The following is a 15981-nucleotide window of genomic DNA, read 5'->3' as shown; positions in this document are numbered from 1 at the left end:
ACTACTACTACTACTACTACTACTACTACTACTACTACTACTACTACTACTATTACTACTACTACCACGACTACTACTACTACTACTACTACAACAGCAACAGCAACAGCAACAGCAACAGCAACAGCAACAGCAACAGCAACAGCAACAGCAACAGCAACAGCAACAGCAACAGCAACAGCAACAGCAACAGCAACAGCAACAACCTTTCTGTGCCGTTTGAACTCTTAAAATACCAACGGGGGTGCATCTTCTAGCTTGGCTTGTCGAACCTTCTTTTTCCTCGGTTTTTAACAGTCAGATATTTTTGTGGGGAATTATTTATTGTTTTGGAGATTCTAATCCGGAAGAAATTCTCTGGAAATGGACTTTAGTGGGGATGAGATAAGGATCGAGAGGAATTGGAGAGACGTCACGTAAAACAGGAAAGAGAAGAAGAAGAAGAAGAAGAAAGAGAGAAGAAGAAGAGTCGTGTGTTGATCAAGCGTGGATCCGTGTTGCCAGGACACGAACAGGCCAAAGAAATTTAACAAAGCGAATTGTGAGTAGAGGAAAGTGTTGTGAAGATTTCTGGTTTTTAAACATCTTCGTGAGTAACACTGAGGTAGCGGTACAGATTATAACGTGTTCGTTGACGAGATCTCAGCGATCGCCAAGGGTAACCACGTGACGTCACCTGTGATGTCGGAGCGTCACGTGACCAGTGGCGGCTGTCGTTATTTGTGAACCTCATGGATCACAATGGTAGACTGGTGGTCGGCACTATCATTAAAATTTCAAAACCCTATATATATATATATTTATTTTATGTTATTTTCTAATAGCGTTGATTAATATGAACTCATAGCTTTTGGAATTTGTGAAAATGACTGAATATTTTTCGAGATATTCGAATTTGATATATTCAGTATCGGCTGTATTTGGGGACAATATGTAAATTAACATTTTATGTAACGAGTTGTGTCCAATACCCATTACTCCCATTAGGAAATTGTGTAAAAATAACACAAAAAATATTGTGAACAATACAAATAAATCGGTTTTTTTCACGCCTAAATAAAGATGCCGATTTTGGACCGCAATTTTCTCCCCTTGGACCTGACCCTCCCCCTATAAACCATATATCAAAATGACCAGTGAGTATTCACTTTTATGCTGGTCTTTATGTTTTACGTGCTGCTTTCAAGGAATATGCGATATACCACATTTTCGTGAGGGTGCCCCGTCATCTTGGAATATGCAAATCGACTTCAGAGTGACACAGTCAGTGATGGTTGAAAATAATTCGGAATCGCATCATATTATGTTTTTTTTTTTAACATCTTATACGCTATTTCTTTGCATTACCGCCAATTTGTAAATATATAATAAAACGCAACGTATAAAACAGTCACATTTTGCAATAGCATCTTGACGTCACTATTTTGACCGCAGCACCCCTGGCGAGTACGGCAGTGACTACCGGTGGAGGCCCTGTCGTCTTTTGTGGATCTCATGCATCACAATGATGGACCGGTGGAGGCCCTGTCATCTTTTGTGCTGTATTAAATACTACTCACAAGTTGCTGTATTTTATCAGCGAAGTGACACCGACCACGACCACCACCCCCCCTCCCACCTCCAAAGGTTGTGAACCCTGATCGGTCACGTGGGGTGGGGGGTGCTCTTTTTCCCTCTGGGGCCCGTGTAATTGCATGGGTTGCACGGCCTTAACGATGCTGCTGCATATCACCTTGACCTTCATTAATTTATGGATGGAATGTAAATTAAGAAAATGTGTCTCCGTGCACAATCTATCCATGAAACTCAACATCATGAAATTGTTTTATTTCAAGTTGTGATAAAGAGGTGTTTTATGTTAATTAGGTCACAATCTGAAAAAGTAGGTCAAGGACTCTAATCAAATATCAGGTGCGCAACTTGAATGCAGGTACACAAATACGATGGAAGAACATCTTGCAAGGCCAAGCGGTCTTTCAGATTCCCCAATGGCAAATTGAGCGATGACTAATAAAAAACTAAAACCGTGACATTCTTCCCTAACCTTTAACTCAGATGGGTATCTATCTATAATTCCAGCAATCTGTGTGTGTGTGTGTGTGTGTGTGTGTGTGTGTGTGTGTGTGTGTGTGTGTGTGTGTGTGTGTGTGTGTGTGTGTGTGTGTGTGTGTGTGTGTCTGTGTCGGTGACCGCTGTTTCTTGACAACCACTGGTCCGATCTAATTGAAACTTGCCAGGTGTATTGCTGGGGACCTGAATATGTGCCTTTTCAAGGTTTGATATTAATCGGACAAGTGGTTCCCAAGTTATAGCCATTTATTTTCCAAACCAATGACAGGACACGGTGCTATGACATCACAATTGACGTCACAATTCTTCTTCTTCGTTTGATATGACATCGCAAATGATGCTGGGGACCTGAGTATGTGCCTTTTCAAGGTTTGATATCGCGGTTTGAAAATTTATTTATGTATTTTTTACTTTATTTTTGCACGTACGGCCACGCACGTACGGGCACGTGAGAGCGAAGGAACGGCCTGTGTGGTTGTTTCTGGCACGTGGTTTAAAAGTTTTTTTTTTTTGCACGTACGGCCACGCACGTACGGGCACGCACTAGTAATGTAAATTAAGCGTAAATACACGTTACTATGTTTTCGAGGGAGGGCAATTCCATTCGAATCGGCCAAGCCTTGATCAAGTTTTGCTGAAAAATGTTTAAATTTATATAATTGGCTCATTAACTTAAATTTGGCCAAGATTAAAAAATTATTGTGCCAACGCAGCATACTTTTATACCCTTTTATTAATGTAAAATGTAATTATTGAAGTCCCAGCCGGCTCCAAGATGGAGCTTGGAAAGTGATTCAGCTCAGAAATTGGGAGAGCAGAAATAATAACATAAAAATACCAAGGAGGTGAACTCGAGTGAACACTCACCAGGTGTTGTCGTGCCATCAGATTTTCTTTAAAGTTGTTCATGATTTATTACCTGAAACCCAGTGATGTGGGGAAACTGTCGACATATTACCATATGTGCTGCATGCATTTCAACTGAGGATAAATACTCCTTCATACACATCCCCTGTGCTTGTGTGTAAGGCCTTCTCACTATTGAATGTCTTCATCATAAAATTGCTGAACAAGCTCAGATTTTATGTCAATATCAAAACATTTGCATATTTTATATGTGGCCAGATCAAAATTTACATCAACATGTAATACAATTACAGAATTGTCTTAAGAACCTGCAACATGTACAATTTATTTTAGGGGTATTAAAAGGTGTGTGTTTGTGTGTGGTGAACGTTTGATGTGCTCTAACCCATTTGGGCAAAAGATAATTTCTCAAGTACAGAGGTAGTTCAAATGTCGGTACTGTGTGGGATTAAGGCACTCGGGGTGGAGCAAATATCAGGAAGAGTGGTATGTTTACTGCCTCTTTAAAGGTTCACCCACCGTGTACTGTACACTCAAGTTGGTTGATTGAAGGATTCCTGTCGTGTGCAGCCGGAATTGGAACAGCCGACTGTGATCGGGTGTGAAATGAAGGTTGAGGAGCTGGAAGGATTTCCTGAGATTCTGCAGATAAAAGTAGAGGATGTGAACTCCTTTGGTCTGGAAGAGGAGCAAAGCGACCAGCTGAATGGTGAGTTGTATTACCTTCATCACTTCTGATGGGATCTGTGTTTGTTTAGTGCCAAATGTTTTATTTTTTGTACACATGATAGAGGGTCATGAAAGATAAAGAGCAGAATGGAATGGGGGAAACAACAATAGCAGAGTAGAAGTGGAAGTGAGATTAAGGGATCGGGGAGTGGGGTGGAAGGACACATTGGGGTGAACAAGCTGTACACAAGTGGAATGAAACAAAAGAGGAGGAACAGAAAAGTGGGGATGAAACGGAAAAGTAACAAAATGACCATCTAAAATGTAAAGAGGTGAGTGAGAAGGGGAAAAATCACAATGTTCTGGAAAAAGGGATTGCTTTCGATTGGGGTCATTTGGGGTGGAAAATATCATGGTTTGATGGGGGGATAATCTTAGATGGTGGTGAACAGCTGTCTTGAAGACTTGGAGGGAAGAATAAGATTGAAGAGAAGGTGGAAGTTTTATCCACAGGCAGGAAAAAAGAGGGACGAAAGTGTGGAGGTGACGAGTGATTCTGGATTTTGGGAGTTTCACCAGAAGGGTGTTGCTGGTGGACTATGTGTTCCCTGCAGAAACCTCGGGGTGGGGGTGCCGGGGGGTGGGTAGGGGGGAGAATGGAAAGATTTGAGGGAATAAGACCAAAAAGGAGGCAGGAGATGAAAGGGATACCACAAACTTTTCTGTGATGTGAAAAGGATCGGTCATTCCGGGAGATTCCATTGATCTTGAAGGCCTTGGTTTCCTCAGTGTCAAGCTGATCATCATGTAAGGAAGGGGTGCCTGCCCAAAATGGAGAGCAGTATTTCGTCATGTTGCCAATGAAGGCCTTGTTGTTAGATACAGTTCAGGTGGACTCAGGAAGTACTTTGCACATTGAAGGATGCCCACTCTGGCTTTGAAGGGCAACTGGCTCTCAAAGCCAACTCAAATGTGGTTTCTCCAAGAAAGATCACAGCTGATAGTGAGACCCACAAGTTTCATTTGCTGAACTTCTTCATGAGGATTGTTAAAAAAGAAGATAAAAGGGGTTTCCAGATGGTTCTTGCAGATATATATATATATATATATATATATATATATATATATATATATATATATATATATATATATATATATTTTTTTTTTTATTTGCTAGAATTGAAGGACATGTTCCAAGTCTTTTAGCAGCTTGTGATTCTTTCAATGTCTGAAGAGAGGGAAGAGGCTGATACTTTTCTCTGAAGGATGCCACGGTGAGGGTGGAGTCATCTGCAAAGAGATAATGAGGATTTGTTGGTCAGAGAGTCAGAGAGAATGTTGGTGAATATAATAGGACTGGACCCAACACTCTGCCTTGGGGCACTCCATCCTTGACAGGGAGAGGAGATAAAAGGATTCCATTGGGAGGCACATGTTTGCTATGAGAGTATGTCAGTAAGCCCTGCGTGGAGGTGGACTTGGATGCCATCGGCAGAGAGTTTGAAGAGCAAGTTGGTGTGCCAGGCTGGATATAAAGCTCAAGATGTGTCTGTGATCTGTGAGACAGCCGTGATCTCTTATGTAGCATTGAGGACCTCCATCCTCAGTTAGGAGAGCATAAGCAGTGTGTTCAGGTTCTAGTGACCCAGTCGCAATCTGAACTTTTAAACGAGTTGCTGTGTATTTTTGGCCGTGATTGCATCTTCCAGTGCAAGAAAATTCCTCCCCTCGTTAGGCCAACTGCTTGAGTTACTTCGTATTTTCAGCTGTGGGTCTATCCTCCAGTGAAAGACAATTTCTGTCGTGAGGTCAACTGCAGGCAGTGAAATGGCCAAGTGGTGGAATTAGTACAATCATAGCATGATGGATTATTCATGCATGCACATTCACCTTCGCTCGGTGTCTTGGGAGATGTTTCGTCTCCAGTGCTCTCATGCTGCTGTTTGGAGTTCCAGTCTGTTACAATTCACTTGTATCAAAAGCTCAAATAACATCTCTCTCCTGTCAATGGAGGAAACAACCAATTGGCTCACATCCCATCAATCATTCCCAGCTGCGACTATGACGAGATAGCTATTCAATACTCAGCTCTTCTAGTCAAGAAAGCTGAATAAAGGAACCAAGAAAAGTTACACAAGATAAGTCCTTTGCTGTTTCCAGCTCAACCTGAGTTCTTCTCCCATTTTGAGGGAGCACAAGTATGAAAACCCCAATGCTACATCCTCACCTCAGCTGCTGGATTGGTTTCATTACTTATTGGTGAATTGTTAGCAACAGCGGAGACGCAACGCTGTTCTGTGGAGGAACTCAGGTACTTCATATTTAAAAAAAATACATTGTTTATAGTTTTGGGATAAACTCGCATACTCTTTGTGAAAGACACCATGGGATCATAAATGTCCATTATGATCGTCCATAGCCAGGGTTCGAAATAAGTGGTGGCCCTGTTGCCAATGACAACCAAAAACTCCGTCAGACCACTGGCTTGGCTTGCTACAACAACACAGAATGGAACTTTGATACGGAAGCAAGGCCGCAAGCTTGCAATATGCATGCATCACATTGTTGACCACATGCTAAATCTACTGAGAGCATGCTTGTGGTGCAATTGTGCAATGCCCAAATATACAGTGATTATAGGTAGGGATTCGCACAATTAAAAAAAAAAAATTCTTCTCCAATGAGTATCTAAGCCTGGTGTTGGCTTAGTGGTTAGGGTGGCGGCTTGGGATCCCAGGGTCCTGAGTTCAAGCCCCGTTGGCTGCTGAATTAACACCAGGGGGTTGACTCAACCTGTCATCCTTCCGAGGTCGGCGAAATGAGTGCCAGTGTACTGGTCCCGGTGTATGCCCCGGTTAGAATAGGTGTACCATATCCCTGTGAGTCGTAAGAGGCGACCAGGGTTGGCGTCAGGAAGGGCATCCGGCCATAAAAACATTGCCTCAAGAAAAAGCCAAACCCCTGCACAGCAGGGAAAAATGGCTGTAAAAACGGTCATGTTTAATGAGTATCTGTAGAAGTGGTTTTGTTTGAACTAAAAATACTGGCTGATGAAAACACCTCTTCTTCCTCTTCACTCATTTGTTTTCCTTAGATCTATTTTTGTTAAATCTTATAAGTTATTGTTTATAAATGTAATTTTGTACACTTAAATTTTGAAACCCTAGTATATTAGTTTGCATAATTATCATGGAGAGCATTACTTACTTGCATGAGCTGAGGAAACCTTCCATCAAAAGCTTCTGTTGTGGTAGTAGTAATACGCTTTTGAGCTGTCTTAGCATTTTTGAAGTACAATTTTTAACCTCCGCCATCTTCGAAGATGGATGGAGGTTACTGTTTTCACCCCTTTCTGTTTGTTTGTTTGTTTGTTTGTTTGTTTGTTTGTGAACAGTATTACGGAAAAACTCCTGGACGGATTTCGACGAAACTTGGTGGGGGGAGTTAGGTATGGTCCAAGGATCATGCCATTAAATTTTGGACTTGGTCCCCCCCCCCAAAAAAAAATTGTGAGAGAATTTTTTTCTTGCATTTCTGCATGTTTTAAGTGATTTCCAACCCCCCCCCAAAAAAGATAATTTTTTTTTTGCATTTCTACATGTTTTGTGATTTCCAACCCCCCCAACAAAATTGTTACCCCCCCAATTTTTTTTTTTGCATATCTACATGTTTTAAGTGATTTCCAACCCCTCCAAAAATTGTTACCCCCCCCAAAAAAGGGAAATTTTTTTTGCATTTCTAGATGTTTTAAGTAATTTCCAACTCCCCCAAAAATTGTTACCTCCCCCAAAAAGAATTTTTTTTTTTTTGCATTTCTACATGTTTTAAGTGATTTCCAACCCCCTCCCCAAAAAATTGTTACCCCCCCCCCAAAAAAAGAAAAAAATGTTTTTTTGCATTTCTACATGTTTTAAGTGATTTCCAACCCCCCCAAAATAATTGTTGGAGAAAAAATTTTTTTTTACAACTTTTTTTCAACAAAATTTCGATTTTTTTTTTTTGCATTTCTACATGTTTTAAGTGATTTCCTACCCCCACCCCCCCCCCCCCAAAAAAAAAAATAATGTTGGAGAAAAGAACTATAACTGTCAGCACTGTTGACATCATATTTAATGAATAAGATATAAGGTTCACTTGAGTGACCCAGCAGTATTGGCGGCGGAGGTTTTGCACTCTCCCGAGTGCTCCCCCTCTAGTTTTTGTGTTTTGTGTTGTTTTTTAGCAGCGTCTTGCATAGCGAACGCTGCTCATAGAGAGCTCGGCGTTGTTGTTGTTGTTGTTGTTGTTGTTGTTGTTGTTGTTGTTCTTCTTCTTCTTCTTCTTCTTCTTGTTCTTCTTCTTCTTCTTCTTGTTCTTCTTGTGAAGACAAAACCTTTATATTAGGACTTGGCTCCTTTATATACACGATCCGGATCTCCTTAAATACTAAGCACTTGTACACATCCTCGCATTAAGGGTGTCTTTTGAGAGTGTCTATCATGAACTTTTAAATATATTTGGACATTTGCTTTAAAGTTTCGAAAAGTTCATGTTACTATTTAAAGATTATTCCATTTAATATATTGTAATTTCGTAAATACATTATTTATTTCGTAAATACACGATATTTCATAAATACGTAAATACACTATGACGGGTCTCGCTATTGGCTTAATCAAGGCATGTGACGAAATATCGGAAGTTGTTTTTTTGTTTTTTTTTAGCCGACAAAATCTTTAGGACGCTGCTCTTGGACACATTTGTCCTTGTTTTCACCATGCATGAGCACCTGTGTACCAGTTGTGTGTACCAGTTGTGTGAACCCATGGATATAGTGTCAGAAATCGGTGTATCGTGCACGACTTCTTCTTAGCTGTCTAATTTTAGGAGAGACTGGAAGGACCCATATGATCACATGGTACTGAGACTCCATCTCAGAGAAGACGTGGACTGAGCTTTCCATCAAATTTACAAAATATATCGAATCCGAAAAGGAAGCGAGCAGAAAAAAGGAAGCGGGTCAAACAGGAATACAAACTTTAGAAAAGGATGAGGAAGTGTCGACCGGAATGAGAGAGAGAGTTTCTGTGGCTTAGTTATGAGAAAGATTGGGACGTGATGTTCTACAAAGTGTGTCGGGAGGATGTGAGAGGATCGGAGGCAGGAAGGAAGTAAAATGTGTTTCATACCAGGTGTACCAACTTCAAGAAGTGCAGTACACAAAAGCACCAGGAAAGTGAAAATCACCAGCACACAATGGCAAAGAAGAAGACGAGAGAGGCAGAGCCTGGAACATCGACAGCAGGAAAAATGACAACAAAAATAAATGAACGAATGAACAAACAGTGTATAAACTGAAGCATCTATTCCAAAACGCTCATGTGATAGCAAGAAACTGCCGTCCAAATTATTTTGCTCTGACTTAGTGGGTAGATTATTGAATAGCAGACGGCAGTGTTCTGTGATCATGAGTTACGAGGTTGCTGGCGTGAAAGCACTGAAATTTGATCGATATGTTGTGAGAAATAGTAACTTAAACATGTATACTGATTTTTATGAACTCGTTCATCATCAAATAATATGCGGGCCATCAAAACTCCTTTGAGGTGGCTCGGTGGACAGAAAAAAAGATAATTAAGCATCACCACTGCTCACAAATGGGTCACGGTTAATATTGTAATCATTGTGGGGGAAGATGGAAGAATCGAATAAGGAATATGGCATTGTGTAGAGTTGCTTGGTACGTGGACGAGTAGAAGGCATCTCGATGTGAGTAAGTAGAATCTGTGAGCTTAAGTGTTACATGTCACCACACGAGGGTTGGTGCCATGTTAATTATCCTCGGGAGTAAGAATAATGTTGTGGGCCGGCGGGGTCGGGTGAGAAGACCACTAGGTGGGGGAAACTACGTCGATTCCCTCCAGACTCCCCGGAATTGTAGGCCGTTGCTCACGGATAATTCCATGATGCGGCGGTCGCTCAATCGACCGTAGACGCCAATAACTCAACCGCGTGACCTAGGGTCCTCCCTTCTATGGGTGAATCAGGTTGCCTCATTAACCATGCCGTTTAACCACTGGGGAACCACGCCCTCTGTATGCTTTGTCCGAACCAGATCACTCTACCGGATCGGATCTCCTTTCCGGATCGGATACAGCCGAGCGGCACTGCCAAGGACGTACCGGCTAGAAGGAATGGATTGTTGGGAGTAAAGACCCGGCTATACTTAGATCCGAACCATGCTGGACCAATGAGGGAGATAAGAAGACAAAGGCGACCTGGGAACATTTCTACAACAATTATTTATTTACAAGTAAGCGAGGAAAAGCATGTGGCACAACAAAGGTTTATTGGGTGTGTAATGCAGGGAAAGATAAGAGAGGTGTGGGGTGCGGAAATTATACAAGCAACTTACAAAGCAGACACAGTGCAGACTTGACGCGAGATTAATAAATCAACAATCACAACAATAAAAGATCTTATACAGGCTTACTTATCAGACAGGCGCCAACACACTCAGATACACACTCAGACAAAGTAAACCCAATTGTGAAAGGGACTTTTGCAGCCAGGGAGGGAGTTGAGGTTACAGTTTCTCGGTACCTGAGTGTTTCGGGGGAGGGATGCTCCATGGTGCGGCACCCGACAATGGTTGAGTTGTTCGGCCACTACCGTACGTGTGGAGATCATGTCTGCAGGAGGGGCTCGAGTGGAGAAGAGGGGAGTCCAAAGGGAGGGGGGGGTGAGAGATGAGCAGCAGGTAGAACCAGGCAAAAGGCCATTCGTCGAGGTCGTGAGGTCGGAGAAAGGAACAGAAAGCAGAGCCAGACAGGCTTGATCGAGAAGCAAGGGGCGGTTCGACGTCGTGTTGGCGGAGACAAGTGGCAGGAACACTCACTCTCAATGACTCCTTCTCTCCTTCAATTCTCCTTACTCCTTCAATACTCAAAAACCTCTCTCAATTCTCCTTCCAACCAACTTGCAATTCTCTTCCCAACCAATTTGCAATTCTCTTCCCAACCAACCAACTACACAGAGGTCCGCGCTTTTTAGAACCCGGAGGTCGGGGAGGAGCCTTGCCGAAATCTGATGTCATTGTCCGAGCCGAGCATGCCGATTGGACCGGCCCCTCACGTGGTCCGCCTTTCTGGACTGGGTTTCAGCCAGACTACGATATGGTCTGCCCACGCCGCGCATGTCTGGCCTTTGGTAGGTGGATGGTGGTGCAGCTTTAGCGTTTGTCCAGCCGAACGTCGGGATTTTGCCTCTGAAAATGAGTCGCTGGGTAGACGGTGGTACGCTGTGGCCAGCGAAAGGGTAGCAAGCGAGATGATGGCGCCGTGGATCGTCACACTGTGGTAAGCGAGACGAGGGTAGCAAGCGAGATGAAGGCACCGTGGATCATAAAAGGAGGGAATAAAATAAAAGGGGAAAAATGATTTATTAATCCTAACTAATAGCCCATCGCAACGCACTCCCTTGCTTTCCCACTAAACAATAGGTAGGGACCTAACTACACGTATATTAATGGAATAACTGACTCAGGACAACTGCATGTTGTATGCATACGGTTCCAAGAACCGTAACAATAAGTTCCCCAGTATGTGATTGCCCTCGGTGATTTTTTTCCCCGTTTTATATTTCAAGATCAGCAATAAATTTGGGGCACGTGTCCCTGAAACCACAACAAATGGGCAGAAAGCCCTACCTTCAAAGGTTGACAACAAGCGAAGTCATGCCCCCGAGGGACGATTGATCGGTGTGACGTCAGAAGCAAGCCGAGCAGGAGAACCCCCGGGTTTGGTGCATGCAGGCCATTCTCCGGAGGTGGAGGAGAATATCGATCAGCGTGATCGAAGTGAAAGGAAGGCATGTTGCGCATTTTTAAGAAGAGGAAGGAGTTGGCTTGCGCATTTTGGGAGAGCCGTGATCAGAGTGGAGGCACGAGGTGCATGGTTGGAGAGATAAGAGCAAAGGTTGAGCAGAAGCCGAGGATGACAACGTGGCCATTGAATTCATGTTGAGGCGATTTGGCTCACGTGGTGAAGTATGACGCTGGCCTTTTGCTTTTTGTCGGGTCGGTGAGGACGATCGGAGCACACCAAACCGTTATACTGGGGCTTTGAGCCTTGATGTGGAGTGCCGCTTGTGGATTGCCTGGTGTGCATTCGTACTGCTACAAGAGAAGTGCCTCCATTCCAGTATCAGGTCTGGACCAAGCTAAGTTCAGGAATAGTTAGAAGGGAAGGTTTTTCTTTTCATTTAATGTCCCACTTGTCGGTATTCGAGTCTGTGTGGGAGGTGCCTCGACTGTAGGATTTATTTACTTTATTATTATTTTCATTATCTTTTTGAATTATTGTCAGTTGTAAATATTTATCTATTTTCATTAAATGTATTCCTTTTAAGAAAGTGTAGCCATGTACTGTCCTGGTGCAGTGCCCCTGTGCTGTGCTCCTCCTGGGTGGATCGCCTCTCTGTCATTTCGCGCCATTAACGTGCGCTAATTAATCTCTGAATCCCAGTTGTAGCCTTCAAGGGAGAAGCTTTGTCATCCGTCCATGTTGGGCTAAACCCCCTGGACATGACAATATTCATCCAAGGGACGGTAAAGGATACACGGATGAATTCACTCCATGTGAAAAACCAGGATGGCAGTTAAAAGTGGGTCGAGATTTGAACTGAGACAAGGTAGCCCAAAGACGTGTGTGCATACCTCCTTGGGTATCTTGCAGCTTCAGTCCTTCAATGCAATTGCTCATCAACAGATGATTTTTCCAAACCCCCTCCTCAGCTTTTCTCCACTTGCTGACTTTTGATCCTTTCCACTCCCCTTATCATATGGTCATGAGTAGTAGATTAATGGGGTTTCTGAGGCACCCATGCAAATGAATGGGGAAAACTATGAATTGATCCCCGAAAACCCCTAAACAGCAGGGTAATTCCTCCCATACAAATGTATAGGGAGAACTCTCTGACTCGAGACCCATCAGGACAAAAAGAGAAGTATGATTTTCTGCCATACAAATGTATAGGGAGAACTCTCTGACTCGAGACCCATCAGGACAAAAAGAGAAGTATGATTTTCTGTCATACAAGCTCATGTTAAATTGAGACTGTCTCAGGGCCCCAAAAAACCTCATACAAATTAATACGGCAATTTTCTTTATCAAGGCTTATTTGGTCAAAAGAGGAGAATGATTTCTCTAACTCCACTCAAAGAGTGAGCCAATGAATATTTGATCATGTTCTATTTAAGGTAATAAATTAATTTTCCTATTACATTCATCACCATCGAGTATGTTCACAAATATTATTTTAGAGCTTAGTTCTTGGTCTAAATATCTTTGTTGAGCAGAGATAAAATGATAAACTTCTCTTAATGTTCTTGTTTGACAACCTCCTGAGCCACATATCATTTTGAGATTATAGTAAGTTGTTTTTTCATTGTTTAATTGATAACCATAAAAGTTTTCAGTCCATTCAAGGATATTCATTTTTTTCTTTACATCCTCTAACTTATTTGTAATTAAATTGATCCATTTATTTCTTTTATCTACTTTTACCCCGGTTATTTCTTCAATAAGACTTATTTGATATTTCTCACATTCTTTATGTTTTCCATTTAAGTACCAAGGTTGATTGCATCTCCACTCTTTGGTTTGGTTATTTCTTGGTTCTATCATTTATAAATCAGTAAAAGACGATAGTAGTTCCTCAGCACTTATACTTATAACCATAAAGGAGACTATTAATTCCATTCTCTAAAATATATCTTTTATCATCAAAAGCTCCTAATACTTTCTTATTTATTTCTTCTGAAAATAATTGATGTTTATAACTTCTTATTTTATTCATTTTTCTATACTCTTCCTTCTTGAAGATTAAACAGTTGTAATAATGTTTTAAGTTTATTGTTTCATTTCTTATTTTCTCCTTTATTTCCTTTAACTTATTTTTACACCTTTCAATATTATTTTCAATATATGTAAAAGCATAAGCCTTTGATGTCAATCCTATAAATCTACTCATAACCTTTCCACCCAATTCATCTTTAAACTTACCAATAATCTTTTCGTTATTTGATGAAAACAACACATCACCAGATTTATAATTACTTGTATCATATATATCAATATTATCAATCATATCCTCATATACATCTCCAGTCTTTATTTCTAATATAAAACTATCTGTATCCATATATAACAATGACACATTACCCTTATACTTTAATTTTAAATTATTATAGTAATAGTCATACATAAACAACTTTGACAAATCAAGAATTGATGTTCCTATATAAATAGGTTTATCCATTTCAATACTCTCTTTTTTCAAATGAATAGCACAAAAGTTCTCTGAAAATATCCCCACCCGCTCAAAACTTGGTTTGTTAATTAACTTTGAGGCCTGTTTCCAAGATGTAGCAAGTCTTATGTTTTCTCGATTCCTAACATTTTTCCATAGTTTTGCAAATACAGCATTATTCATTAATTTATAAAAGTCCTTCTCAAAATCTGTTTCTGCATTTTTTTCTACTTTTTGTATTAAAATCAATTTAGTCCTTTAACCATGGACTTTGTTTAAATTTCAAAATCCTGTGAATTTTCCTCACTTTCAACCCCGCAGATAAATATTGTCTCAAGTTCCTTTAATGTAAAACAACTTTCTTTATCATCTAATGTAGGAAGTTGTTTTTCTTGAAGATTTACCCTTAATATTAAATGACTGTTGGTAATCACTTAACCATTCTTTTCTTGGACTTTCTTTATCGGAGGCATAGGGTAGGTCTTTATGTTTATTATGAGGTTCTTCAGGGTATTTTAAATCAACCTCAAAATAATATCCAACTTCAGTCTCATCCAATTATTTTTGAGAGGCGATAACAATATCAAGTAAAACTTTTTCATAATGTTTATCTTTAACCCATTTAAGTTTCCCATAAGGTAAAGATTGAGACATGGCCCACCCATATAAATTGTTAGCATCATAATACATCAGGTAAGAGTTGTCCTCATTCTTATTATAATCAGGAAGATATTTGTTATTTGCTTTAGCATATCTCTTGGAACATACTTGAGATATTCCTCCTCTTTTAGCCTTCTCTATCATTAAAAGCATATCTATATCACTGATTAATTCCAAATTTTGTTTTGTCATTTTTAACATAGCACTCCAAGCCAAACCCGGAGCTGTGTAATAGTGAGCGGGGTCTAATCCATAATATTTTTATTATGACAGACTGTTCTAAAAGTTTTAAACACATCACTTAATAACAGTACATCAGTTTTAAGATATAAATCATGATATTCCCCGAAATTCTTTATATTAAACTTCTCCCAAACATTTTTAGCTTGTGTATAATCTTCATCAGAAAAATGAGTATTATTCAACTTACCATAGAAACTCTCCATTGAAGGAAGTTGTGTTTCTTTAAACCTTTCAAATGAATCCATATAGTCTTTTTCTTTCTTCTTCTTTCGGCTGCTCCCGTTAGGGGTCGCCACAGCGGATCATCCGTATGATCCGCATAGTGATTTGGCACATGTTTTACGCCGGATGCCCTTCCTGACGCAACCCTGGTCGCCTCTTACGACACAGGGATATGGTACACCTATTTTAACCGGGGTATACACCGGCCCAGTACACTGGTACTCACTTCGCCGACCTCGGAAGGATGACAGGCTGAGTCAACCCCCTGGTGTATTAATTCAGTGGCCCAACGGGGCTTGAACTCAGGACCTTTTGGATCCCAAGCCGCTGCCCTAACCACTGCGCCAACACCAGGCTATAATGAATATATCCGTATGTATGTATGAATATAAATGAATCCATATAGTCATACGGATATATTCCCTTTGTGATAGGAGATCAATCTCTTCTTGATTTGAGAAATATGATTTAAGACTCGGGAAGTTTTTAATATTTGATGCTAACTCAGAAAATGAATCTCCCATTAACTTGTATGTGTCAAGAAATCTGATATGGGTTATGGGGGATGTATAAATTGTTTTTGTGAATGAGATGTATTTTTGATCTGTGTTTGGAATGGCGAAAATATTTCCGAATGTCTTTGAAAGTTCATTTATAAATAGACTAGCCGAAACCCCATCACAGATGGATTCCGTTCATTCAACCACCCTCACCAGCTCACCCACACTCGAGGGACATGGACTGGACAGGGCGTGCTTGCCCCCGCCAACTCATCCCCCGCCCCTGCCCCATTCCCCCCTGCCTCCCACCCCCCGCCTTCAATTTGCTTACCCCTGCCCAAAAATTGAATTACCCCGGCCCCGCCCCCGCCTCTTCACTCCCCACCCCCCGTCTCTTGGTTCCCCGCCCACTTGCCCCTGGGCCCTTGTCCACTCCCTCACACTCAACCCCACCTAATTC

The 15981-nt window shown here is 41.1% G+C and overlaps 1 protein-coding gene across 1 annotated transcript in view; it reads left to right on the top strand.

Annotated features, from left to right (window-relative positions):
* Positions 1-341: 341 nt before the first annotated feature.
* Positions 342-15981, top strand: part of LOC147009398 (uncharacterized) — a 97964-nt gene continuing 82324 nt past the window's right edge. The window contains 2 exon segments of the mRNA XM_085862190.1: positions 342-541; positions 3508-3646. Coding sequence (XP_085718316.1) covers positions 3544-3646 — 103 coding nt within the window. The 5' untranslated portion in view covers positions 342-541; positions 3508-3543.

Source organism: Eptatretus burgeri, chromosome 17, assembly GCF_056783735.1.
Source record: "Eptatretus burgeri isolate ZD-2024b chromosome 17, Ebu_testis_v1, whole genome shotgun sequence".
Lineage (NCBI taxonomy): Eukaryota > Metazoa > Chordata > Myxini > Myxiniformes > Myxinidae > Eptatretus > Eptatretus burgeri.
Note: the sequence above shows the minus strand (reverse complement) of the source record. Positions and strands in the feature narration are given on the sequence as shown.